Source organism: Equus przewalskii, chromosome 1 (assembly GCF_037783145.1).
Source record: "Equus przewalskii isolate Varuska chromosome 1, EquPr2, whole genome shotgun sequence".
NCBI classification, from domain to species: domain Eukaryota; kingdom Metazoa; phylum Chordata; class Mammalia; order Perissodactyla; family Equidae; genus Equus; species Equus przewalskii.
In genome coordinates, this window is record NC_091831.1 from 104,286,155 (window position 1) to 104,312,379 (window position 26,225).

General features: G+C 45.9%; 1 protein-coding gene across 2 annotated transcripts in view; it reads left to right on the plus strand.

Moving 5' to 3' along the window:
* Positions 1-1,466: 1,466 nt before the first annotated feature.
* PGPEP1L (pyroglutamyl-peptidase I like) overlaps positions 1,467-26,225 on the plus strand; it is a 41,883-nt gene continuing 17,124 nt past the window's right edge. The window contains exons 1-2 of one of the 2 annotated variants that reach the window (XM_008533233.2): positions 1,467-1,753; positions 8,131-8,183. In XM_008533233.2, the coding sequence (XP_008531455.2) occupies positions 1,720-1,753; positions 8,131-8,183 (87 nt within the window). In that variant the 5' untranslated portion in view covers positions 1,467-1,719. The remainder of the gene's footprint in view (positions 1,754-8,130; positions 8,184-26,225) is intronic. The other variant, XM_070619943.1, reaches the window with a different exon arrangement.

A 26,225-nucleotide genomic window follows, 5' to 3' on the forward strand; every position in this document is an offset into this window, starting at 1 on the left:
GAACCAGGGTTGCCGGTCACCATGGGAGGTTGAGATAACTTCAACGATGCCCCAGGGAGCATGAGAAACTGGGGGATGGCTTTCAAACTTGAATTTCTATATGGTCTACCTTAATCTCAAAACAAAGTGAAGTGCAAAGCCCTGTGCATCCTCTGACGACAAGGTGGCCCCGGCTTCCCAGAGCAGGCAGGGGGAGGCCACTGAGGGCGAATGCCACTTCCCACCTGTCCTCTGCCATAAATAAGCCTGCAGCCCACACCAGGGGCCAATTAAAAGGAACGGCTGTTGGTTCCTCATCCCAGGAAGGTATCAGGTGAAGTCTAGTCCTCAGCAGTGATCCCAATTAAGTGGGGGGCGGGGGGCGGGGGGGGTACCTTTTTTTTTATCAGGGGGCCAATTAAGACCATAAGTGCGTGTAGGCCACGCCCTCCAATACAGGGTGAACGTGGGCAAGCAGTGTGAGACTGGAGAGGTTCTGCTGGATTCCCCTGGGTGGAGTTTCTCAAGGCCATGACTAGATGGGGAAAGAGAATTGTTTTTTGTCCTTCCCATTAGACAGCTTTTTTAAAAAGTATTTTTGGTTAAGAAAAATCTTGGGTTTTTTTAAATAGTGTATTCTGAAAGGTCAAGATGTTGCATGACGTGGCTTCTTCAGTAGAGAAACTAGCCCCAAATGTTAGCTCTTTTGGTCACTCTGACCCCATTAAAAAGGCGGAAGAATGCCTGCCAAGCCTGGTGGAAAGCTCGACCCTGGTGGCTAACGTCTAGTGGTGCCTGTAGTCAAAAACTGTGTTAAGCACTTTTCGCAGCCCGAACGTCTGATGGTAAGAGCACAGTCTGGGAAGCCTGTGAGGGCACAGCGGGCTGTGTGAGCCTCTGCCCCCCAGGGCTGCCAGGGCTTGGGACAGTGCTGGGGGCTCAATAAGTCTCCATTCAAGAGGGGGGTGCTGTGATCATCCTCATTTCACAGAAAGGGGCAAAGACACAGAGAGGTTAATTTGCCTGAGGACCCACAGTTTACAGGCAGCAGGGGCTTTCACCAACTCTCTTAACCATAAGCTCCAGCCGTGGTTTGGGTTTTGGTTTTCTTTTCTCCCTCCCCGCCCCCCACCTTTTTTAAAACATATTTTGCAGAATCAGTTTCAACAGCAACCAAATTTCACCAAGTCGTAATGACCAAACACAATGAGGGACTCTGAGGGAGATTACTAAAGAGGAGAAAACAGGGTTGCAACAATTTGTAGGGTCACCCACTGTCCTGATTTGTCCGGGACTGTACCTGTTTGAGCACATTTCAGTCCCTACCCGCCCCCCTGCCCCCGCCATTCCAGAAACCCCTCAGTCCCGGGCAAATCGAAACAGTTGGTCGCCAAACTCATGGCTCACTTTGAACCGCACTGAGCAAAAGACGGACCAAGACTTAAGTATCCAGAAAGTCCTTGTCTGTTGCCGCAGCCTCTGCGTCCGGAGCTGGCTGTTTCTGCTCTCAACAGGCATCACCTTACCACCCCAACCCCCACCCCAGAGTCTTCAGCCATTCGGGGCCCCAGAACGCGGTGGGGGCCGGGCAGCCGGACAAGCCTGGATGCCCCCCCGACCCCACAGGAGCCGGCCACCAACCTGGAGAGGCGCCCAGTGCTCAGAGCGCCAGGTGCCCCGAGCTGCGCCCCAGCCACCTGACCCACCGAGGTGCAGGCGCACCCTCCTGACTCCAGTTTCATGGATTCCCAGTCCAGCTGTGTGGTGGTGACCGGTAAGACTGTTTTTCTGCTTTCCCATTTGCTGCCGCTTTTAGCCTGGCGGTGGACTGTGCACTTTCCTCATCCTGGTCGTAAACAGTTTCCTCCTGGGGAGAAAAGAGTGGCAACTGGTGGTGCCAGTAATTCCAGCTGGAAGCTGACTTCCTGCCATGCCCTATTAACAAACAATCAGGGGACAGCGAGGTTTTTATGCTTCTGTCCTGCCATTCACTTCCAACACCTCTTGAGTGGCAGACACACAGGTGCCCACATGCAGCTTAGGCTCAGATCTTGTCCTTCAGCCCATCAGGGCAGAAATTGAGGCTGGTGCCTACTGTCCCTGAATCTGGAGCCGAGTGAGCCCGTGTGGCATCCATTGGGGTGCAGTTACATAGCAAGGAAGGAGGAGTTGGGGACCCAGAAAAGACAGGGCCTCTTAAGGCTAGGACAGTCCGTCTACAATGACCACCCCTAGGGGAGCACGCAGCACCTGTCCCCACACTGGAGACTCTCAGCCGCCCCGGGAACACTAAGCACCTCGGAGAGCCACCAGCGGGAGACTCTGACCCTAACAGGTCAACTCAGAAAGAATGGTAGCTGCCCACTCCTGCCTTTCATCAGCACATCCAAAATCCACCCCAGCCACCCCGTCATTGTCACAGCTGGTCCCTGGAGGACTGGATTTCTTCAGAAAGCTCTTTATTTTCAGTTTGACACATTTGGCATATTTTAAGGTTTTTGAATTGTGTCCGATGAAGGAATCTTAGAAGAGATAAGGATTCCTGTGTGCAGGGAAAATTGAAAGTTACCTATCTTAATATTTTCAGACTATAATCAAATTCCTGTTAGCCTTCTGAGAAAAAAGAAAGTTCTTTTGAAAACCTTTTATCTCCCTTGTTCTCATTCAAGTTATTTGGGGTATAGAGATGGAGTGGTTCAAATTACTCTTGAATTCCTAAGGAAACTGTACCCCTGATAAACACAACGCTTGTCACAAATGAAATATGAAAATTGAAGCACGGTGGCAAGTCGCAGACTCGCGTGGACCCCTGCTCTGTCCTGTCAGCTTGTGGCTTGCTGGCAAACTCTAGATTGTTTGATGAAGTACCTGATCATCAGGAGCGATTTGGGAATGCCTACTGGCTTTCAGAGTGTGGGCTTCCTTTATTAAAAATGCTTCGAGCTGCCAGGGGCAGGCTTTTCATTTAATTGGATTTGCTTCTTGTATAAATCTCGCCAAGACAATTGGCACGTAGACAGATGGTAGGGGAACAAGGACTCTGACAAACTGTCTCGAGATCAAGGCGTTCTCGCTGGCACCAACAATATCAATGGGAGACTGGGAAAACCTGCATGCCTCCAAAGGACCCCCTCGATTCGGAGAGAAGATTTCTCGAGCGCCTTTCGCAAGTTCCACTCCAGGGCCTGCCAGGTTTAAAGTATAAGGTTGGAGCCTGCAAAACAAGAGCTTCAAACCTTCACTTGCCGAGTGATTTCTCCTGATTTAAAACAGATTAGAGATGATCTGAGGATGATGCTAAAGCAGGATGTGATCTTTGTGTGTCGCTGCATTTTTAGCATTCCTACCATCATCCCAGGAGGTACCTGGTTTCTTAGTGACTTTTCCTTAATTTCACTATTTTCTAAAATTTTTTTTGGAGGGGGGGCAGGCTGCTCTCAGTGGCAGCTATAATCTTATTGATTCTATAGGATTCAGTCAAAGTCAGAGGACACCACTCACTTCCCGGGACATCCTGTCCTAAACTTATATTCCCTGAGGAAGTTTCCCCCATGGTGCACCGACCTTGTTAGTGGCCCAGGAACTTTGGAGGCACAGTCCTCTCCAGAGCTGGTTCCTGCTCTAAAGGCCTGAGGTCCGGCGGGCTGGGGGTTCAGAGGGTGATCTTTAACCGCAGCTCCTCCCGGTCTCAGAATCCGTATGAACTGAGAAATACCTCCCAATAATCAGATGGAACTCAAAACCTCAGCTGTGTTCCAGGTGAAGCTGCGTTGGAGGTGCCACCTGTGTCTGTAGCCCACTACCCACTGAGAAATGAGGTTCCAGCCATCACCTGCCCATCTGACAGTGGCTGGCCTCCGCCACAGGGGCGGAGCATGGGCACTCTGGAGGAGAGATGAAGTAAGAGGGTCCCCAGGCCTGGTCCTTCCTAGTCACACCATCCTTTAGGCCTGGTGATGGTTAATTTTCTTTGTCAATTTGACTGGGCCTCGGAGTGCCCAGATATCTGGTTAAACACTCTGGATGTGTCTGTAAGGGTGTTTGTGGAAGATATTAACATTTGAATGGGTGGGCTCAGTAAAGTAGATGGCCTGCCCCAATATGGGTGGGTCTCAGCTAATGCACTGAGAGTCCAAATAGAAAAAAGAGTGGAGGACAGTCGAATTCTTTCTGCCTGAGAGCACGAACTAGGACATTTGTCTGCAGAAGTCCCTTCTGGGACTTACACTGTCAGTGTTCCTGGTTCTCAGGCCTTCAGAGTTGGACTGAAATCTACTGGCTCTCCTGGGTCTCCAGCTTGCAGATGGCAGATCTTGGGATTTCTCAGCCTTCATAATTACATGAGCCAATACCTTATAATAAAGCTCTTTCTCTCTATATATACATACATACATATATATAAATATGCAAGTCACGTGCCACATGATGTCTTGGTCAACACCAGTCAGCATGTGCAACAGTGGTCCCATAAGACTGGTACCATAAAGCGTAGATGTGTAGCAGGTTATACCAGCTAGGTTTGTGTAAGTATGCTCTATGATGTTCGCAAAATGATGAAATCGCCCGATGATGCATTTCTCAGAACATATCCCTTGTTAAGCAATGGATGACTCTGAGTGTGTGTGTCTGCGTGTGTACGTAGTTTCTCAGGAGAACTCTGAGTAGTACAAGGCTTTCTCTTTCTGGACAAAGAAACAGAGGCCAAAAGAGGCAGTGAAATTTCATTATGGAAAAGTAAGGATGGGGTGCCTGACTGATAGGCACAGTGCTCAGGGGGCTTTGGGGCTGAGAAATGGCCAGCACCAAGTGATCAGAGAGCATCAGGCAGAGGAAGGGTCTGGCTGGAGCCCATCCTGCACTGCATGGGGAGACAGTGGAAAATGATTCGACATTTGTTGAGCACTGTGGGGAATCAGAATTTGCCACACCAAAATGTGTCTCTTTGGCTTGATTGTTTTTAAGAACAAAAGACTCAGAAAGAAACTTTGACCTTCCCCCTAAAATGTCTAAAAGCATTTTAGAAGCCCCGTCCCAGGAAGGAACTATCACCACAGATAACTCTAGGTGGGGCAGACAGGAAGGCACCTAGCAAGGACCATTTTATCAAAATTCTCTCTTGGGATCCATTGTCTTTACAAGGCATGGCAAACACTTGTTTATCAAACATTTGCTTTTCCATCTCTGTGTGAATTGCCTTCCTCCCCTTTGAAGTCCTAAACCACTGCTCCCAACATCATCCTTTGTTTTTAGCTGAAGGTGGTATTTAAGGTGGTGGCTTTGGCCGTTTTGAGGAGTTACTCAGTTTTCCTGGGTTTCCCCCACGTATACACGTTGGTTAAACTTTGTTTGATTTTCTCCTGTTCTTCTATCTCATGTCTCTTTAATTCTTAGAACAGCCAGAAGAACCTAGAGGGTAGAGAATAGTTCTTCCCCTCCGACAGCACCTACCAAGTTCTGGAAACAATGCATGTCATACACGGTATTGTTTAATCCATACAACAATCCCGAGAGGTACATGACTATAACAGTAATGAAGGAAAATACTCGACACTGCTTCCTATGCACCAGGCAGTTTTCCAAATGCTCCATTTTATTCATTCATTTAATCCTCACAACAACACTATTAGATTACTATGATTAGTCTCCATTTTACAGATGAGAAAACCAAGCCACTGAAGGTAAGCAACTTGCTCAAGGTCACCCAGCTGGTAAGTGGTGGGGTGGAGATGCAAAAGCAGAAGCCTGACCCCCAACGCTCAGGTCTTTGACTACTCCCAGCTGCCACCTAAGCCATGGCCTGAGCTTTGGAGGGGCCACTTTAAGGTGTGGATGCAAAATAGCCAATAGCCATTCTATAGATAAGAGAGATAAGGTGACCTTTACTTAGGCCAGGCTTAGGACTATAATCCAGGAAGGCCATCTCCAGAGAGGAAGAAAGCATTCTGGACAAGCATAGTTTTCAGTACAGTCTTACACCTTTTTAGAACAAAGAACACACATTAAACATGCCCAGTATCCATAGTCATCAAAGTTTCAAGGAGCCACTCAGTTGCAAATTAGCAGGTCAGCATGACCCTGATGTCAGAGAAAAAGAACTTACCTTCAGGACTATTACATAGTAGTTAACCACAGGGCATTAGTGATACTGGGCTCCTAGGAGGGGTAGTCTGCGTTCTCATCTGAAGAGAATGCATGCTTTACTTTCATGGCGAAAGCAGATGGACAATGTGTGTCTGACAGGCCATAAGTCAGGCTTCTTTAGTTCAAGCTGAACCAGTTTTGAACCAGAATAGCTTACCCCATATACCTCAATATGTGGAAATCTCTCACCAGTGGTTTGGGTGCCATAAGAATGAGTAGCTGGAACACTGAGAGGGCAACAGAGTCCCAAGATGTGGCCTCTCCCCAGGCCAGCAGGAAACCCTTCCTAAGCAAGTCCCATAGGGGATTTGCTGTCCTCCCCAAAGCAAAATTCTACTTAATTGCCTTTTATTAGAAATCTTCCTGGCAATTAAATCATGAAGTGGTACCCAGTGTAAGTAAGTGTCCCCAGGTCAAGGAACCAGCCCTTCCATCCACAAACCTCACCCAGCAGCCCTGGCTCTTGCTCCTTCCCAGAATGAGGCCTACCCCAGCTAGGCCTCCCCCTGAGGGCTCACCGGCCCAGGCCCGGCCCCTCCAGCCGCTCTGCCTCCTCCCCACCGTGAAGTCCTGGCTCACCCCCACGTCCTCTAGGAGTCTTCCCCAACCAACCTCTACCCCACCTACTCTCTCCCTTCTTTCGAGTATTCTGACCCTACTTGTTCACGGCCTCACTGCTCAAAGGGTAGTCTGAGGGCCAGTAGCATCAGGACCACCCGGGGGCTTGTTAGGCATGCAGAATCTCCAGCATCATCCCAGGCCCACACAATCAGATTCTATATTTTAACAAGATACGCCCACATAATATTAGCATTTGAGAAATGCTGGACCAAAGAGCATGTTTTTAAAAATTTATATTTTGAAATACTAATAATTATAGATTCACAGGAATTTACAAAGAAATGTATGTATGGTCTCCTGTACCCTTCATCCAGCCTCCTCTAACGTTAACAGCTTCAATATGAAAGCCAAGATATTGACATTGGTATAGCACTCTGTGTGTGTGTGTGTGTGTGTGTGTGTGTGTACACAGCTCTATGCAGTTTTATCATACGTGTAGCTTTGTGTCACCACCACCGACACAATAAATAACTGTACCAACCTCACAGGGTTCGCTCGAACTATTCCTCATAGCCACACACACCCCCTTCCTGTGTCTCTAACTCCTGGCAACCATTAATCTGTTCTTCATCTCTATAATTATGTTATTTTACACAAATTACGTAAATAGAATCGTGTAGTATGTATCCTTTTGAGATTGGCTTTTTTCACTGAGCATAATTCCCTTGATGTTCATCTAAGTTGTACGTATCGGTAGTTCCTTTGGTTTTTTTAAAAAAATGTAACAACTTTATTAAGATGTAATTTGTATACTGTCCAATTCATTCATTTAAAGTGTGCAGTTCAGTGGCTTTTAGTATATTCACAGAGTGATGCATTCATCATCACAATCAATTTTAGAACATTTTCCTTACCCCAGAAAGAAATGCCAACTCCCCTTAGCTGACACTCCCTAATTCCACCCCACATACACACACACACACACTCCAGCTCTAGGAACCACTAATCTACTTTCTGTCTCTATGAACTGCCAGTACACCCAACTGTCCCAGCCCGGTGTGTTGGAAAGGGTGTCTGTTCCCTAGTGAACTGCTTTTGCACCTTTGTTAGCAGACAACTGGGCATATTCACGGGGGTGTATTTCCAGGCTCTCTCCAAAGCATGCACTTTAACTGGACATTTTTGCACACTCTCTCAAGCCGTCCTAGCTTGGCAGTGGGTCGGCCCCATGTTCCCTTTTGGCTCCTCCACAATGCCTCACACAAGAGAATTCTGCAGATGCTCCCAGACTGGCAAGGTCGCAGGCCTCCACAAGAAAGGGGATGTCTGGTGTTCCTGTGGGCCCACAGTGGCCCTGGGAGTAGCAGGAGGTACCCACGGGGAGCAGCCCAGGAGTAGAGATCCCCTCTCCAGGCTGGCCTGACCAAACAACGGTCTCCTTGGTTTCAGGTTTTGGGCCCTTCCGGCAGCATCTGGTGAATTCCAGCTGGGAAGCAGTGAAGGTAAGCCCCCGCCAGGTCCAGCGCCAGTTGCTGGGGGGCCTGCCATCCTTCTGTGGCTCTAAGAAGCCTCGGCTGCAGGCCTCTGGGTATCAGATCCACATGGGAGTGGAGAAAACAAACACTGGGGCCCTGGGAGAAGGGCAAACCTTTGGTCCTTAGGTTGTGACTCGCCTGCCTCCAGGTGGCCCTTCTGGCTGTATAGTAGAGAAAAGAGGCTAAAGGGACCTCCTGGGAAGGACAGGAGGGCCCTGAGGCAGGCTCTGCTGCCCCATGAGCTGGGTTCCCATGGCCCCCACCCCTTCTGCTGTGGGGCCTCAGGAGGTCACTTCCCTCAGCCTCAGTTTCCCCGTTGTTCATGAAACAGGAGCACAGCGGTGTCGATGTTGCAGGCTGTTCTTAGAGTAAAAGAGCTAAGTATGTAAAGCAGGAAGTATGTAAGTCGATTAAAGCATCTTTGTAAGCAGAGCGCCTGGCACAAGGTAAACACTTAATAAATGAAACAACACACCTTTATTTTTGAGAAAGTAGTGGTCAGGAGAAAGCACATGCCAGGACAGTCCAGGACAGTCCAGGAGGAGGGGTCGGTAGCAGGGAGCAGCCCCTCTCTCCTCCTTGAAGCAATGTCTCATGTCGATGCCCACACAGGTGTCACTCCAAGGCTCAGAACACAGCAGGCTGTTTATTCACACTGACGGTCAGTGTCATGTCCATCCACCTACGGGTCAAGCCAACGATGAGGTCTTGAGCCTATTCTCAGAGTTTCTCAGTCTGAAAATGCAGCAAAACCACGTGAATCATGCATTTGCATGACATTGATTTTCTAGGCTGTCTGCACAGATGCAGTCAAGGAAACTCATGGTTCTTGAGTTAGAATTTGGGGTTTTTTCAACCAGAAAAAAGCTCAGAGAACCCTGGACTTACTGCCAAGCCTCGCTGTTGCACACCACATACCAGAAAGGCCAGGTCGGAGCTTTCATGAGCTCCCAGGTGTCTGCAGCCTGTTCCTCGCAAAACAGGACTTTTTCTGCTGAGTCCCGGATGGTCATGAGGCCTTCAGTTCCATTCGCAGTCATGAGAATGGAAAAGAGCCAGCATTCACCTCCCAGCTCCCACGGCTGCAACCTGTATGACCCAAGACGAGTCACCCAACTTTTCTGCACCCCAGTTTCCTTATCTGTAAAATGGGAAGGTTATGATAACTGCGGGGATTAGAGCAGGGCAGGGCACACTGTGGGTGCCCACTGATGTAATGCTTTTTTTTTTTTTCCCAAAGATTGTCACCTGAGCTAACAACTGTTGCCAATCTTCTTCTTTCTTTTTTCTGCTTTTTTCTCCCCAAATCCCCCCAGCACATAATTATGTATTTTTAGTTGTGGGTCCTCCTAGTTGTGGCATGTGAGACGCCACCTCAACGTGGCCTGACGAGTGTTGCCACATCCACACCCAGGATCCCACCCAGGAAACCCTGGGCCGTCAAAGCCGAGCAGGCGAACTCAACCACTCAGCCACAGGGCTGGCCCCTTTTTTTTTCTTTCTCTTTTTTCTTTTTCTTCTTTTCCTTTTTTTCTTCTTTTTTCTTTTTTTCAATGTAATTCTTATATTACTGGAGGCTGTTCTCTCCCTCAGGGTTCTCAGTTGCAGGCAAACAGAATCTGACTCTGGAGGTTCACACAGGAAATGGAAAGATTGAGAAGCTCAAGCTTCACCAATAAAGCTAGAGAACCAGAAGCAGGCTAGGGGCTTCTAGGAATGGCAGAAGGATGGCAAACTATGGTGCTCTGAGGGGCCCTTCCCGGCAGATAAACTGTGAGAGAGAACTTCTATGGCTTGCTGGCCACTCAGTAGGGACAGGAAAGCTCATATGCATCACGCTGTGTGTATATATACATCCCACCTGCCAAGGACAGCAGCCTGAAGGAGTGAGTGGTCAGTCCACACACCAAAGGCAGGTGGGGGCAAGTGCTGTCACCAGCATTCTGAGAAGCCAGGGCAATGGAGCTAGAAGGAGACTCCTCTGGAAGCCAGACCCTTGGAAGGAGAGCCTGGGGTCTCCAGCACCCCTGACTCCCAGCGGAAGCAGATGCGATTTCTCTTAAGGATGGAAAAGCTCAGATTTTCCACAAACGAAGATAACCTAAATGTCAGTTCCCAAGCAAAGATTACCAGATATGCAAAGAAACAAGCTACCGTGAGTAAGAATCAGCAGAAGCAAGTTCTTGGGCTTCTAAATCATTCTGCTCGATACCATCAGAAAATAGCATAACTATATATGAAATGTTTAAAGAAGTAGAGATAGAATCTCAAAAATAAGCAACAAAAGACTCAAAAGATCCAGTAAATTGAAAAAGGGACTAATAGAGTTTATAAAAATTTAAAACACAATTGTTGAAGTGAAGAATTCAACAGATGACTTAAAAGACAGTTTAGAATTATGCTAAGTGAGAGACTCCGGTCACAAAAGACTGCATATTGTGTGATTCTATTTAGATGAATGTCCAGATGAAGCAAATCTACTGAGATGTAAAGTAGCTTAGTGCTTGCCTAGGGCAGGTGAGGGGCGACTGGGGGATATAGAGAGTAACTGCTAATGGGTATAGAGTTTCTTTTAGGGATGATGAAAAAGTTCTAAAACGGATTGTGATGATGGTTGCACAACTCTGTGAATATACTAAAAACCATTGAATTAGACTTTAAATGGGTAAATTGTATGAAATACACACTCAAACATACATGTATATAGCCGTTTTAGAGACAGATGAAGAGAAAATTCGTGAACTAGAAGATAGATCTGAAGATATTATTCAAAGGGCAGCATAAAGAGATGGACAAGGAAGTGAAAAAAGAAATTAAGAGATATAGATAATAAAATGAGATATTCTGACATATGTTTAATTGGAGTTCCACAAGGAGAGAATGGTAAGAATGGAAGAGAAGCAATATTCAATTAGATAATGATTGAAACTATTCCAGAATTGATGAAAGGATCAATTTCCACAAATAAGGAGTCCAAAAAATCCAAATAAAGATGAGCAAAATCCATACATATACACTTCAGAGTAAAACTGCAGAAAATCAAAGCAAGGAGCTCTCAAAGTAGCCAGAAAGAAGAGACAGGCCACCTATAAAAATTGACAAGAGAATTAGACTAAGAGTAAATTTCTCAAAAACAATAATAAAAGCCAGAAAAGAGTGGCATAATATCTTCAAAAGGCTGAAAAAAAATTATCAACCTGAAATTATGTGCTCATCAAAATCCTATTTCAAGAACAAGGATGAAATAAAGACATTTTTGTAAAAACAAGCACAAAGAGTTTACTACCAACAGGCACAATACTAAAGAAGCATCTGAAGGATATCCTTCACAAAGAAGGAAAATGCTCCCAGAAAGATGGTGTCACATGTGAGGAGAAATAGTGAGCCTGTAACTAGCGTTATTTGTATATGATAATAATATTAAATAATATACAACTGCATAATAATAAAGTAATAATTGAAATTATTGAAGTTCAAGTCTTCTAAGGTCCTTGTATTCTATAGGACTGGCATCCAGGTCTCAAGTTTAGCCTTTGTTAAATTACATATGCATGGCAAAATTTCAGGAGTAACCATAAAAGAGTAGAAATGGAGTACATTATATGATTTTCAAGACAGTAGAGGAACCAAACAGAAAGAGAAAACAAATGAACAAAACCTCAATCAAAGGGATCAAAAATCACTTGTAGAACAAGGTGGATGAGGACACTGCTGCTGTCTCACTGAACACTGTCACTGGAGCTTTTTCTCATGACACTGGCTGCTGCATGCCTCCACTAGCATCATGGCTGCCCTAGGAAGCCGGATGTTGCTTCTGTCAGAGAGATTTGCCCCTGATTCAAAGTCAGAGATGATGAGTGCGTCAGATTGGCTGAGCCCAGGTCATGTGATCTTGCCCTGGCCACAGAGAGACTGGCATTTTCAGCATTTGTGGTGGGAGCCAGGCTCTGTCCTCCACCAAGACTCCAATATCAGGGGTGCCCCAAATAAGAGGAAGACCAAAGAAATAACAATGTTCATATGAACATAAAATATTAACTCAATTCTTCTCAGTTCAACTTATATTTACCCAGTTCCTGATGTGGAGCATAGAATCTACTGAAACAGTAGTCTCTTCCTGTTCCAGTTCCACCCCAGCTGGGTGTCCTGCACTACAATTCTGACTCTAACTAGCAGGAGTTCACACAGACCTCACAGGTTAAGGGCAAAGTCCTCCACGAGATGCCCTCGCTTCAGACACCTGCTGCACTTCAGGGGTCCCCAGACCACCTGCTCTTCTGACCGGCTGTAAATTCAGGAGAGCTCATGACCCCCTCAGGTTTGATAATTTGCTAGAATGACTCATAGAGCTCAGAAAAGCACTCTACTTACAATGAAAGTTTTATTATAAGAATACACGTATGCTGAAGTTTGGAATGGCATCCATGCCCTCTCCCCATGGAGTCAGGGTGGCTCACCCTCCTGGCACATCAGTGCATTCATCAAAAGGGAAACTCCAGGGGCTGGCCCCGTGGCCAAGTGGTTAAGTGCACGCGCTCTGCTGCAGGCGGCCCAGTGTTTCATTGGTTCAAATTCTGGGCACGGACGTGGCACTGCTCGTCAAACCATGCTGAGGTGGCATCCCACATGCCACAACTAGAAGGACCCACAATTAAGAATATACAACCATGTACTGGGGGGATTGGGGAGAAAAAGGAAAAAAATAAAATCTTAAAAAAAAGGGAAACTCCACTGAGCTTCTGTATCCAAAGTTTTTATTGGAGTTTCATTACAGAGATGTGATTGATGAAGTTATTGGCTACCTGATTGAACTCAATCTGCAGTCCACCTCCCCTCCTTGAAGGTGGGGCAGCTGAAAGTCTCAACCCTCTAACCATGCCATTGGTTTTTCTGGTGACCAGATCCTGTCCTGAAGCTACCTATGGGCCCCCCATGTATCACCTTATTAGCATAACAAAGACTCCTGTCACTCAACAAATTCCAAGGGCTTTTGAAGCTCTGTGCCTGGAACTGGGGACAGAGACCAGATATACTCTTTTTTTGTTGTTTTTCGTGAGGAAGATTCACCCTGAGCAAACATTGGTTGCCTATCTTCCTCTACTTTGTATGTGAGATGCCTCCACAGCATGGCTGATGAATGGAGTAGGTCCATGCCCCGGATCCAAACCCGTGAACCCGTGATGCCAAAGCGGAGCATGCAGAAATTTAACCACTCAGCCATGGGGCCGGTTCCCCAGATATACTCTTTCTTATACCACAGTTCCTTACAGGGGTTCCTCGAGGGAGAAGAGATGGCCAATAAATAAAATAATTATAACCCAAAGCAGATGCTGAGAAGTGCTACATTATGAGACTCTGAAGAGGAAGAGATTAATTTCATTCTGGAAAATACATGGAAAAAAAGGAACCTAAAGCAAAACAAGAGGAAATTATACCCCGAGAGGCCACTGGGAAGGCCAGCTGGTGGAAGCAGCAATAAAGAATGAGCTAACTTCTGGCAAGTGGGAATAAATTTTCAAAACCACCACAGTGGACACTATGCAGAGTGGCTCACTGAACTCTTCCTGCAGTCCCGAGAAGGTGATATTGTTATTCCCATCTGGCAGGTGAGGAAATGGATGCTCAGAGAGGTTGAATATCTGGCCCAAGGACACATGCCATGAAGTGGCAGTGCCTAGATTCCAGTCTCAATTGGTCCCAGTGAGTGAAGTCCATGTTCAGCCCACTTGCCTCTCTCTTTCCCTTGGAGAAGACAACACTCAGTTCAGAAGAACAGGACCACGAAGAAATGTCAAGACCCACTACCTAATAACCAATGGTGAGCAAAGTGAGGATGTTCACCCAAACGCCTCAGCCCTCCATCCAACTCATCATGGCTGACCCTCTGCTGTGAGTTCCTATCCACCCTCTGCACAGCTCTCCTGCCAGCTCCTGAGACACAGCAAGGCGATAGGCTGTTCATTCTTCTTGCTCACCATATTGCTGCTTTCTGGAGACTCTAAGTACCAGTGCCAGGAGCCAGTACCACCTCATATTCTTTCAAAAGAAATTATGTCCTTAACTCTTCTAGAAGTGCCTGAACCTGGAAAGGCAGCAAATAAAACAAGGGTCTTATAAAACTGGCCATGGGTCAGTTGGGCTAAGACATTATGTAACTGTCATAGTAAACCCGGCCCAAGTGGTCAGGAGGTCAAGGCTCTTGCCAGACCTGATCAATGTGATATGCAGACTAATTTCTCTTTACTCTAAAGATGAGGTGGCCTTGTGCCCATATTACATGTTGCTTAAAAAAAAATCATCATAATAAAGAATAAAAGGCAGTGATTCCGAAAAGTAAAAAAAGCACCAAGCTGAACAGAACTTTATGATGGAGGCTGGGTCCTGTAGAGCACGCTCAGGGCCAGGCAGGTAACTACATACCCATCTAAGTAAGAGTAAATTGTTTCTTTTGATTCATCTTTGTTTTCTTTCCTAAGAGGATCTCTATTCTTCCTACCAAATCCCAAGATAACGCCTTTTTCTAACCTAAGTGAATATAGACGTAATTTATGACATTTTTCGAATCTGGCCCACAGTGGGTTTTGTTTTGTTTTCTTGACTAATACGGAAAGCCTGAGATAAAAATAACCAGTGCGAGGATGAAAGGAGACCCCAACACCTCCCTGTCATCTACACGGACCTACCATAGCAACCAGCTCAGTGCCAACCACTTCCAGGGCGACCACTTTGATGGGGTGTGTGGACACTGACCTCTAAGGCTGGATAACCCAAACTCACTTGAAGCCTTTTCTATGATTGCTTACACCTTCTTGCTTTAATCTGATGACTATGTAGTGTGAACCCACCATATCAATGGGAAGCGAAGTAGCCATATTACTCTACACATTTCCTGCCGGCCCCAGGGCAGCACAAAATAGGACTGTCCTTGCATTCTCATTTTGCAATGGCACAACAATCTACATGAATATGGAGGATCTGTGAGCCCATGACAATGAGCCTGGGCCCTGGGCTGAAGGCTTCCTCCTATAGCGGCAGCAGCTCAGGCAAGGAGCCGGGCTACAGAGAGTTCCCGAGGATAACGGCAGGTAAAGAGAAAACCCACACCTGGTGGAGGAACGTTCCTTCAAGTTCATGAAGAGCGTCTGCTGTGGCTTCACAGCCAGCCCTCCCATAGACACCGTGCTTTTATTAAACACTCAGAGAAGTGCATTTACTCTGCTTATTTGGGGGAAAGCTTGCCATTTACAGACAAGTGAGTCAAATGTTTACTTCTCCTTAAATCCTAAATCCATCCCCACATTGACAGGATGACAAACCAGAAAAACCAGGGTAAGACCTTTCAAAAAGACCCCAGCACCTTTCCAGGGCCTTACTGGGGGTCCGCCTTCTTCCCCACCCTGACCCCCAGCAAACACAGTGTCCTTTTCCTGTTCCATCCCCCCATCCAGGATGGCCCATCACGCTTAGTCCTCATCTCCCCTTAGGCTGTGATTGTTTCTTAGACTTTCCTTGTTTTTGGTGACTTTGATGGTTTTAAGGAGTACTGATTAGGTATTTTGTAGACTGTCCTTCAATTGGCTCTGAATGATGTTTTTCTCATGATTAGCCTGGGGTTATGGGTTTTGGGGAGGAGGAGCACAGAGGTCAAGTGGCATTCTCATCGCATCCTATCAAGGGCACATACTGTCAACATGACTGATCACTGTTGATGTTGACCTTGATCACGTGGCTGAGGGAGTGTTTCTCAGATTTCTCACTGTAAAGTTGCTTTCTTCCCCTTTTTATACTACGCTCTTTGGAAGGATGTCAGTCACTGCATGCAGCTCACACTCAAGGGGCAAGGAGCTACCCCCCTGGGGTGGGACAGAGTATCTACATCAACTATTTGCAATGTGTCTGCAGGGACGATCTGGCTCTTCCTGCCCCCAGCTGTTTATTCGTTTACATAATCATTTCTCTACGTCAGTATGGACTCATGGATGGTTATTTTATACTCTGGATTATGGCTCGTTTCCTTTTCAAAGTCCATCTTCTCCTGAAACCTTTCCCACCTCCTTTACTATCCCCATCGCTAACACCCTCTCCTCCAAGGAAAACGCAAGATTCCTCATTTTGTTTTCCACCATGTGTTTGATTGTATTGAACATTAGACTAAAGCCAGCACTTTTTAATTAACTGCATTCCTGCTATATATAAATCCACACATGTCCTTCTGTCCTTGCTCACATCACTTATATTTCATTGATGCAAAGGACTCCTTTTTTAAAAAACAAAAAACATTTTGGTGTCCTGAAATCAGACAAATCTCACAGTCAATTCCGTCTTATGCTTTGTCGTAGTTGAGCAGAGTCTTTGCTTTCTTGGTGGTTCACACAGTAATGCCCGGCATTCAATCTCTGGGGCTTAGATTTGATGGAACACATCCTGTCCTCTCTGGATTACATACTCTCTCGGCATAGGAAACACCCTGGCCTGTTTATCTTGCTTTGCAGAGTCCAGACCAGAATCTTGAGGGCATTCGTGCTATATTTGTGTTGCCATAAATATGAAGGAAATATATCCTGCGCCACACACAGTCTAATACCAGAGAAAAGTACACAGACAAGCATGACCCTGGGAATTATGCAGGTTACTCAGGGCAGCAGAACGTCACATTTGAACTGGGATGCAGAAGGCACCCCTAAGATCCTGTTTATTCTGGGGAGGGACAAAGCTTTCAGGGAGACAAAGATAAAAAGGAGGCTCTTGGGCATGCCTTTTCTCATCTGCATCCCAGTCACATCCACTCACGTTAGAAGCACGTTCCACGTCTTGAAAAAATATCAGCATTATATTAAGGATGCCACACCCGGGATTCCAGAATCCACAGGGGCCCTCATGGACCTGCAAGCTGTGGGCCAGTTTGAGGTGCCATCGATGGGTTCTGGGGCCTCTGGACTGACATCTATAATCACAGATCCTTACGCTTCACCCCGACCAGCCTTGGTAAGGCTGCACCTCTCTGGGGTACTCCTGATTCTTCCAGCATTGGGTGCACCCCCTGGGCCCCAGTGCTCACCACACTGTGCCTTCTCCCTGGGCAGGAAGGTGTGCTGGGGCAGTGTTTCCTCTCTCGCAGGCACTTGCAAAAATATCTAGACAGGGATTAATGAACCCAAAGGATCTATGGTGGTGAAATTTCAGGCACTTGGTGCCCCAGAGATGGGACTATGACTGGGGAGCCACAAGCTGCATTTGGGGTAGCCATGATCAGGCAGCATCCTGCTGGGGTCCCCCTCTCTTTTGCCCACTTGTGAGACTATTCCTGTCCTTTACCTGTCTTAGTAACTGTGTTCTAAGAGCTCACAATTTGGAGTCAGAAAGTCATTTAGCAATTACATATTAAGCAAGCAATTAATCATGGTCAGTTAACAAAGAGGACGTAACAGCCCTAATCATTTATGCCCCTAATAACAGTGCTTCCAAAATATGTGAAGCAAAAACTAATGGAACTGCAGAGAGAATAGACATATCCACAGCTACAGTCAGAGATTTCACTGCTCCTCTCTCGATAATGGATAGAACACATAGACAGAAAATCAGCACAGATCCAGAAGACTTGAACAGACCATCAACCAACTTGACGTAATTGACATTTGTAGAACTCTCCACCCGACATCAGCAGAACATACACTCTTTTAAGTGCATACAGAACATTTACCAAGATGGACCATATCCTGGGCCATAAAACAAATCCGAATAAATTCAAAGGGATTCAAATCATACAAGTATGTTCTCTGGCCACAGTGGATTGAAGGTAGAAATCAACCACAGGAGGATATCTGGAAAATCCCAAAATATTTGGAAACTAAATCATGCACATCTAAATAAGCCATGGATCAAAGAAGAAATCAAAAGGGATATTAGAAAGTATTTTGAAATGAATAAAAAGTAAAGCCCAACGTATTAACCTTTGCAGCATGCTGCTAACACCAGACTGGGGGAACTCTGGAGCACTGAGCAACAATTTTAGAAAAGAAGAAAGGCCTCGAATCAACACCCTCAGCTTCTACTTTACAAAACTAGAAAGAAGAGCATATTAAACCCAAACTAAACAGAAGAAAGGAAATAGTAAAGATCAAAACAGAAATCAATGAACTGGAGAACAGAAACATAATAACGATAATCAAAGAAACCAAAAGCTGGTTCTTTGAGACAATCAATAAAATTGACAAATCTCTAGCCAGCCTGATCAAGAAAAGAGAGAGAATTAATTTTTCCTATTAACTTTTAAATTCATTTACCACCACCTGGCTTCCAGCCCTGGTCCCACGCTCAAAGTGCTACTAGTAAAATCGCTGAGGACCTCTTTTTACCATTTTATTTGACCTCCCTGGGGTCCTGATAGTCTTTATGGTAGACGCAGTATTGTTATTGTTCCCATTAGACAGGTGAGGAGACTGAGGGCAAGTTGACCAGCTAGACCTTCCTTTTTACTCCTCCTATTGGCTTGAGATGTTGTGCTGAGGATGCAATCAAATAAAATAATAAATTGTAAAGATTTAGTTGAGCTCATCTTTCTACCAGTACCTTCAAGATACATCAAATAAACATCATCTGATCGTTAGCTTCCCTTACCAAGACCACGCCCCCTTCCAACCAGCTTGCCATCCTCAGGCTCCAGCCACCAGAAAAGTCTGGAGTCATTGCTGTCCCTGCCTCATTCCCTCTTCCTGGGAAAACATCCACATTTTGATTGTTCTCGGTTTGCAATACGGCATTTATGTGGGAATAATTGTCATCTGTAACGACTTCTCTTTAGGACCTCTCAAATCCTGAGACGCCTTCAGCAAACCAGCAGCTCAGATACTGTTACCTTTCAGACTCTCTTGCTGTCATCTGAGAAGACGACATCTAGCTCTTGATACCTTAAAAGTCTAGAACTCTGGTCCAAAAGACTTTCAGATATGGAAAAGAGTAGGCTTTGTTGAAATCCCCACTTAATTATTAGTCCTGTCTAAAAGATGGAGACGTCAGCACGAGCTAAGTGACTTACTATGAATTTAGTCTCTTCTCAGACTGCCCGCCCTTTCTACCACGTAGTTCATGTTATGCTAAGGTGATAGCTTGCTTCCTGAGACAGAGTTTTTAATCTGAATTCTTTTAGGCAGTTAAGGGAGAGAGAAGAAAAACATTCTGAGTCTTTTGTTTCTTAATAATAATCAGCCTTAAATGATCCTCATGTTAAAGAGACACGTTTCGGGGTGGCAAATCTTCCCCTTCAGTCATATTCACACAATGATGAAATCACTTAAAGATGCATTTCTCAAACCATATCCCTATCGTGAAGCGACTCATGACTGTACAAGCCAAGCAAAAGGATGCCAGCGAGTGCTAAGAGCTTTGAAGAATAGAGGGCAGGGTGAGGCAGGGCATGGTGACGTGGGAACTCCTCCAGCAGTAGTAGGCCAGAAAGGCCTCTCTGAAGACGCGACATTTCAGCTGGGACCTGAGTGACAAGGAGAAGCTGCTCTGGGAAGCGTTCCAGGCAGAGGGAGCACCTGCTGCAAAGGCTGGTGGGTAGCATCACAGGACCTCAGTAACGGAGACAGAGCCAGGAAGAGAAGCGGAGAGGAAATCGGAGGTGGCAGCCTTGTACCTCTACATTCCACACCCAAATTCCTTTGACTATGTGCCTCCAGGTTATTAGAAACCAGACCTGTGGGAGGAATGTTCTTCTGGGCTGAGATTACTTTGGGTTAATTGTTCTGCTCTGTCATTCACTGGGAAAAAGTCAAGTGTGCCAAAAGGGATGAGGGTGCATTTCCATCTCGTTGCAGAGACAAGGTTTCTGTTAAGCAGACCAGAGGTTGAGGTTCTCTGAGGCCCCCCACAGGCCTGAGGGCAGCACCCAGAAGCCTGATTCCGCCCAGGCTCCCAGATGGAGAACTGGGAACCCCCCTCGAGCAGAGGGGTATTCTTGACAGGCCATGAGGGTGTGGTGTTATTTTTGGAGCAAAACCACAGGAAATGTATTCAGAGGTTAATGACCTCCAACCATGTCCATCTAAAAAGCCAACTCTAGGGGCTGGCCCCACGGCATAGTAGTTAAGCTTATGTGCTCTACCTCAGTAGCCTGTGATTTGCAGGTTTGGATCCCAGGCGCAAACCTACATACTGCTCATCAAAGCCATGCTGTGGCAGTGTCCCACATATAAAATAGAGGAAGATTGGCACAGATGTTAGCTCAGGGACAATCCTCTCCACCAAAAAAAAAAAAAAAAAAGCCAATTCTAGCAGCAGTCTCTGCTGACCTTCCTTTCTGACCAGATCTCTGAATGTGGCAGACTCCCCAGTGCTAGTCTTTGGCTAGAGACAGGGGCTGGTTCCCTCCTATCCTTTCTCTTTCCCGATCAGTCCTATCCAGTCATCACAGGCCAAATGCAACTGATGAACTTATAGCATAATTTAAAAGGTAACATCCCGAATGTATAAAGAGCTTCTGAGACTGGCAAAAGAAATGGTGAATGACCCTATGGAAAAGTGGGCCAAAGGTGTGAGACGCTTCACAGAGAAAGGAATGCAAATGGCTCTTACCTACATGAAAATATGTTCAAACTTGCTCATAAAAGAAAAGCAAATTAAAGCTACACTAAGATCAGATTGGTGAAAATCCAGAAGTTTGACAGCTCGTGTGCCAGGCTGTGAGGCCACAGGCACTGTCATAATTTGGTAGCGGGAATGGAGCATGGTACAGCCCCAGTGGAGGGGAATTTGGCAACACCAGGCAACGTGATGTATGCAGTGTCCCGGCAAGCCAGCACCTTTCTAGGAAGCTCTCCCAAAGATACACCAGCAAAAATAGGGAAAGACGTGCATAAGATGGAGAAAGTGTATATAAGAAAGGGGGGTGCTAAATATGTTACATCTTGGTTTACGATAATTTAAAAAATCAAAGATAAATCGTAAAATTAAAAAATGGTGTCCTATGGAGGAGAAAGGAAAAGGAACTGGACTTCTTTGAGCTTGTTTTGTTGCTTTAACTTTGGAACCATGTAGAATATTTTATGTACTAATAAAACAAAATTTTTTTTCAAGATTTTATTTTTCCTTCTTCTCCCCAAAGACCCCGGTACACAGTTGTATATTTTTAGTTGTGAGTCCTTCTAGTTGTGGCATATGGGACACTGCTTCAGCATGGCTTGATGAGCAGCGTTAGGTCCACACCCAGGATCCAAATGGCGAAACCCTGGGCCGCCGAAGCAGAGCCCACGAACTTAACCACTCGGCCACGGGGCTGGCCCCAACAAAATTAAATTTTTAAAAAAGCAATGCGTAGAAATTAAAAGTCAATTGAGTGAATGAGCCTAACAGTGTATCCAGTCAGTGATATAACCACACAGAGAGGAACCATGATGAGGAGTTTTGAAATCCAGCCATTCACTTTAAGGACAAAAAACAAACACAAAACAAAAATATCTTAAACTTTTCAATAATCATATTATTGGAGGCAAAGTTGTAGTATTGTTCTGAGAGCACTGTGTGCATAGTGTGGGATCAAGTAAAATGTGCAGTGAAGGATGTTTAGCATCTCGACCTTTGTGGCATCATCAGTAGGTTCCCCTAAACACTGCATGTATTCAGAACCCCCCCCTCCGGGGGACAGCATGACCGAGGAGAGCCACTGAAAGGGCAGCAGTAATATCTCAGTTTTACAGACGAGGCATCTGAGGCCCCTAGAGCGTAAGTCACTTGTCCAAGGTCAAGTGTCTGAGCTGGTGCCTGAGGGGCAGTTGTGGAATTGAACCTGCACCCACCAGGGCCTAAGCCTCTTCTCCCAACTCCTACAATGTGCTGTGACCTCCAACTTGGCCCTGGGAGTACCATCTCTCCTGCCCAACCCACTCCCTTCCCTAAGACATTTATTCTCCCTGGGCATTTCCCATCCACATAGGAACAGGGCAACACAGTGTTCGGCCAAGGAATGGCTCAAAGACTACCGAAAACATGAATGAATGACTGAACGAAAGAAAACAGAGAAAATTGCCTTCTTTCCTGCTTGGACCAAAAACTAGGGGGAGAAAAAAGGGAAAATGATTCTAAAGGAGAAGCCAGGGCCCAAGAGACATTGAGAGGCCTCTGTGTCAGGGGTCCCCAGGACCACCCTCAGGCTCCATGATTCACCTGAATCCAGTCTCAGAAAAGCTGTCATACTCACTTTTACTGGGTCCCACAGCAAAAGGATCCAAATTAAAATCAGCAAAGGGGAAGGTGCTTGGAGCAAAGACCAGGAGAGCCCAGGAGAAGCTTCCAAGTGTCCTCTCCCAGTGGAGGCACGTGGATACATGTGAGCCTCCCAGCAATGACAGGCGACAACATGTGTGAAGTGTTGTTAACCCAGGAAGCTCACCTGAGCCTCGTTGTCCAGAGTTTTTACTAGTAGTCAGTCACATAGGCATGCATTGCCCGCCTGACTGACCTCAGCTGCTCAGACTGCATTGCAAAAACAGGCATCCACCAAAAATCAGTGTTAGCGTGAATGCTCATCAAACCAGTGTGCGACCCGAGGCCTCAGGCATACAAAGCTGTTCTTACCAGGCAGAACAGCCCAAGAGTTCAGAGCTCTTCTCCCAGGAGCCGGCCAAAGGTCAGTCCTGAGGACAGGTCATTCTTGGGAATGCACAGGGTTTGAGCAGCCCAGGCCTGCAGGGTTAACCCTTTCCTGCCCAGCTTCCTAAGCAGAGGTTTGCAGGCCCAATCCCACCCCCCCCACCCCCACCCCATCCTTCAGATCATTCCATTACTTCCTAGATCAGCACCTCCTTGAGGGTCCAAAATCATTTCCAAAGTGGGATTTGCAAGGTGGTCCACTGGGGTACAGGAGGAAAAGATCAAGATTACAATTTCTATGTTTCTTTACATTTTTTTTTTTTTTTAAAGATTGGCACCTGAGCTAACAACTGTTGCCAGTCTTCTTCTTTTTTTTTTTCTTCTGCTTTTTCTCCCCAAAGTCCCCCAGTACATAGTTGTATATTCTAGTTGTGAGTGCCTCTGGTTGTGCTATGTGGGATGCTGCCTCAACATGGCTTGATGAGTGGTGCCATGTCTGCGCCCAGGATTTGAACCAGTGAAACCCTGGGCCACTGAAGCAGAGTGTGCAAACTTAACCACTCAGCCACGGGGTCAGCCTATGTTTTTTAAAATTGTGTTAAAAAACATAAAATTGGGGCCAGCCCCGTGGCTGAGTGGTTAAATTTCCATCTGCTCCTCTTTGGCACTCTGGGTGTGCGGGTTCAGATCTCAGGTGTGGACCTACTCCACTCACCAGCCATGCTGTGGAGTGGTCCCACGTACAAAGTAGAGGAAGACTGGCACAGATGTTAGCTCAGGGCCAATCTTCCTCACCAAAATAAACAAACAAAAAAAATCCATAAAATTTACCATCTCAACCACTTTTAAGTGTACAGTTCAAATAGTGTTAAGTATGTTCACACTGTAGTGCAACAGACATGTAGAACTCTTTATCTTGCAAAACTGAAACTCTATGCCTGTTGAACAACAACTGTTCATTTTCCCCTCCCCCAAGCCCTGGTAACCACCCTTCTACTTTTTGTTTCTATGAATTTGACTACTTTAAATACCTCATGTAAGTGGAATCATACGGTACTTGTCTTTTTGTGACTGGCTTACTTCACTAAGCATACTGTCTTCCAGGTTCATCTATGTTGCAGCCTATGTCAGAATTTTCTTCCTTTTTAAGGCTGAATAATATTCTATCATTTGTACACACCACATTTTATTTATCCATTTATCCATCGATGGACATCTGGGTTGCTTCCACCTCTTGGCTATTGTGAATAACGTTGCAGTGAACATGGGTGTGCAAATATCTCTTTGAGATCCTGCTTTCAATTCTTTTGATATACACCCAGAAATAGGATTGCTGGATCATATGGTAATTCTATTTTTAATATTTAGAGGAACTTCCATACCCTTCCACAGTAGCTGTACCATGTTACACTCCCACCAACAGTGTACAAGGGTTGCATTTTCTCCACATCCTCACCAACACTTGCTATTTTATTTTTTTTATAGTGGTCATCCTAACAGGTATGAATTTCTATGTTTTTAGTCTAAAAAATAAGAAAGAAATTAACCTGGACCAATATTTCCTAGCTGGACTGATGATGGCCTTGCTTTGTATGTCCACAGGTCCTGGGACAGGCATGGTGTCCTGAGGGATGAGGGAACGTGTCACCCTTGGGGCAAAGGCCCTCCTGGTGATAGGGAGGTACTTCCTCTTGGAGTCACTTTTAATTTATTAAAAGTATTTCAGCCCAGTTATTGGGTTTCAGGATTATATTATCCAGTTATAATTAAACTAATCCTCCAATTACGATCAAGGAATTCACAAAAATGATCTGCAAAACCCCACAGATAGAAGATAATACGGATAACGCAAACATGAGCAAATGCGTGAAAACAGCTGAGCGGCACTTCCTCTCCCCTCAGATGTGCTCTCTGTCAGCCACATTCTGATATAAAAACAATGACACTCTCAGATGAAGTTGGCCCGAAAAAGGGGGAAGATCTAAGAAAACCACTGAAAATGTACATTTACATCCACTTAATGACAATGAAGCCCACTTGAAGTGTGTTTTGTGTCTTGAGACGTCAAGACACCAGCTAATGAGAGTGTGTGGGTGTGTGCATGCACCTGTGCACACTCAAATCTTTTATTAATAGGCGCACATGATCAAAAACTTGGAGTCAACTGCTCCAGACAGAGAGATGGGAATCATGGGGCTGCTGTTTTTCATTACTGGATTTTTCTGGAAACAATGACCCAGTAGTTTGGAAGAATCACTGAGGAGACTGAGAGTGGGCCGGCACAGTCATCACATATGGAGAATGGAACTTGGCATCCTTAAGGAAAAGAGAGTGACTTTAAACTGAATCCCAAGAGTTCCAAAACCACTTGTGAGGCTGTGATCAGCCCTAAATAGTTGACACCGCTGTTGTGGGAATATCTCCTTTGTGGCTGCTTCCTGGAACTCCTCCCTTCTTTCAAACTTATCCTTTCTGGGCCTCAGTTTCCTCATCTGTAAAATGCAGACAGTTTGAGCACCTCATCAGGAGGGTTGTGGTGAGGCGCTGTTACTGAATCAAGTTCATTTTTGCCCACTGCCCAGAAAGCCAAACACTGAGATGAGATTGCAGCGGAGAGAGAGTTTACTCACAAGGCAGCCACGTGAGGAAACTGGAGAATGAGCCTCAAATCCGCCTCCTTGAAAATAGGGACTCAGGGATGTTTATGGGATGGGGGGCAAGATGGTCTGAAGTGTGGAGATAGATGACTGGAGGTGAGGAGAGGTGAGAAAATTGATGACCTGCGCAAGCGTAGTCACACCCCATGCCTCTTCCTAGGACGCATGTTCACAAAATGGTGGCATGAGCATGATCTGAGGGTGGAGTTTTTAGCCTCTTGACGTCAAATGTCACTTATCAGACATCTGTGCAGGCTCAGTTGATGAATTTGTGGTCTCCACTGACCTGAACTGGACCAGAGAGTCCTAATTCTTGAAAAACAGCTCATACCCCCATTACCATGGTGACCCAGGCTCCAGGGAGCTGTATCTACAGGAACCTGATGGGAATCAGGTAGCATATTGCCTAAACAGCATGGTTGACAATGGGCAGGGGAACAACCGAAAGCTATATTGCAAAAAGGAGAAAAACTTTAGTTCTAGCTACCTAATCATCAATGGCTAACTGTGCCGGTTTCCACGCTAGGCACGGTGCCTGTACACAGGAAGGTCTTTCGCAGGCAGCTCGTCTGGTTACCAGAATACTTTTTAAGCTTTTAGAACCAGAAAAATAGTACAGACATGTCCACTGTGAAAACCTTACAGAGGACAGAAAGAAACAAGGATCGCCCCTAATTCTTCCCTCGAGAGATGCCCATTTCAGTATGTTTCCATTTCCACAAACGGCTGCAGGAAACAGGCCAAGAGCCTGATTTGCTGGACT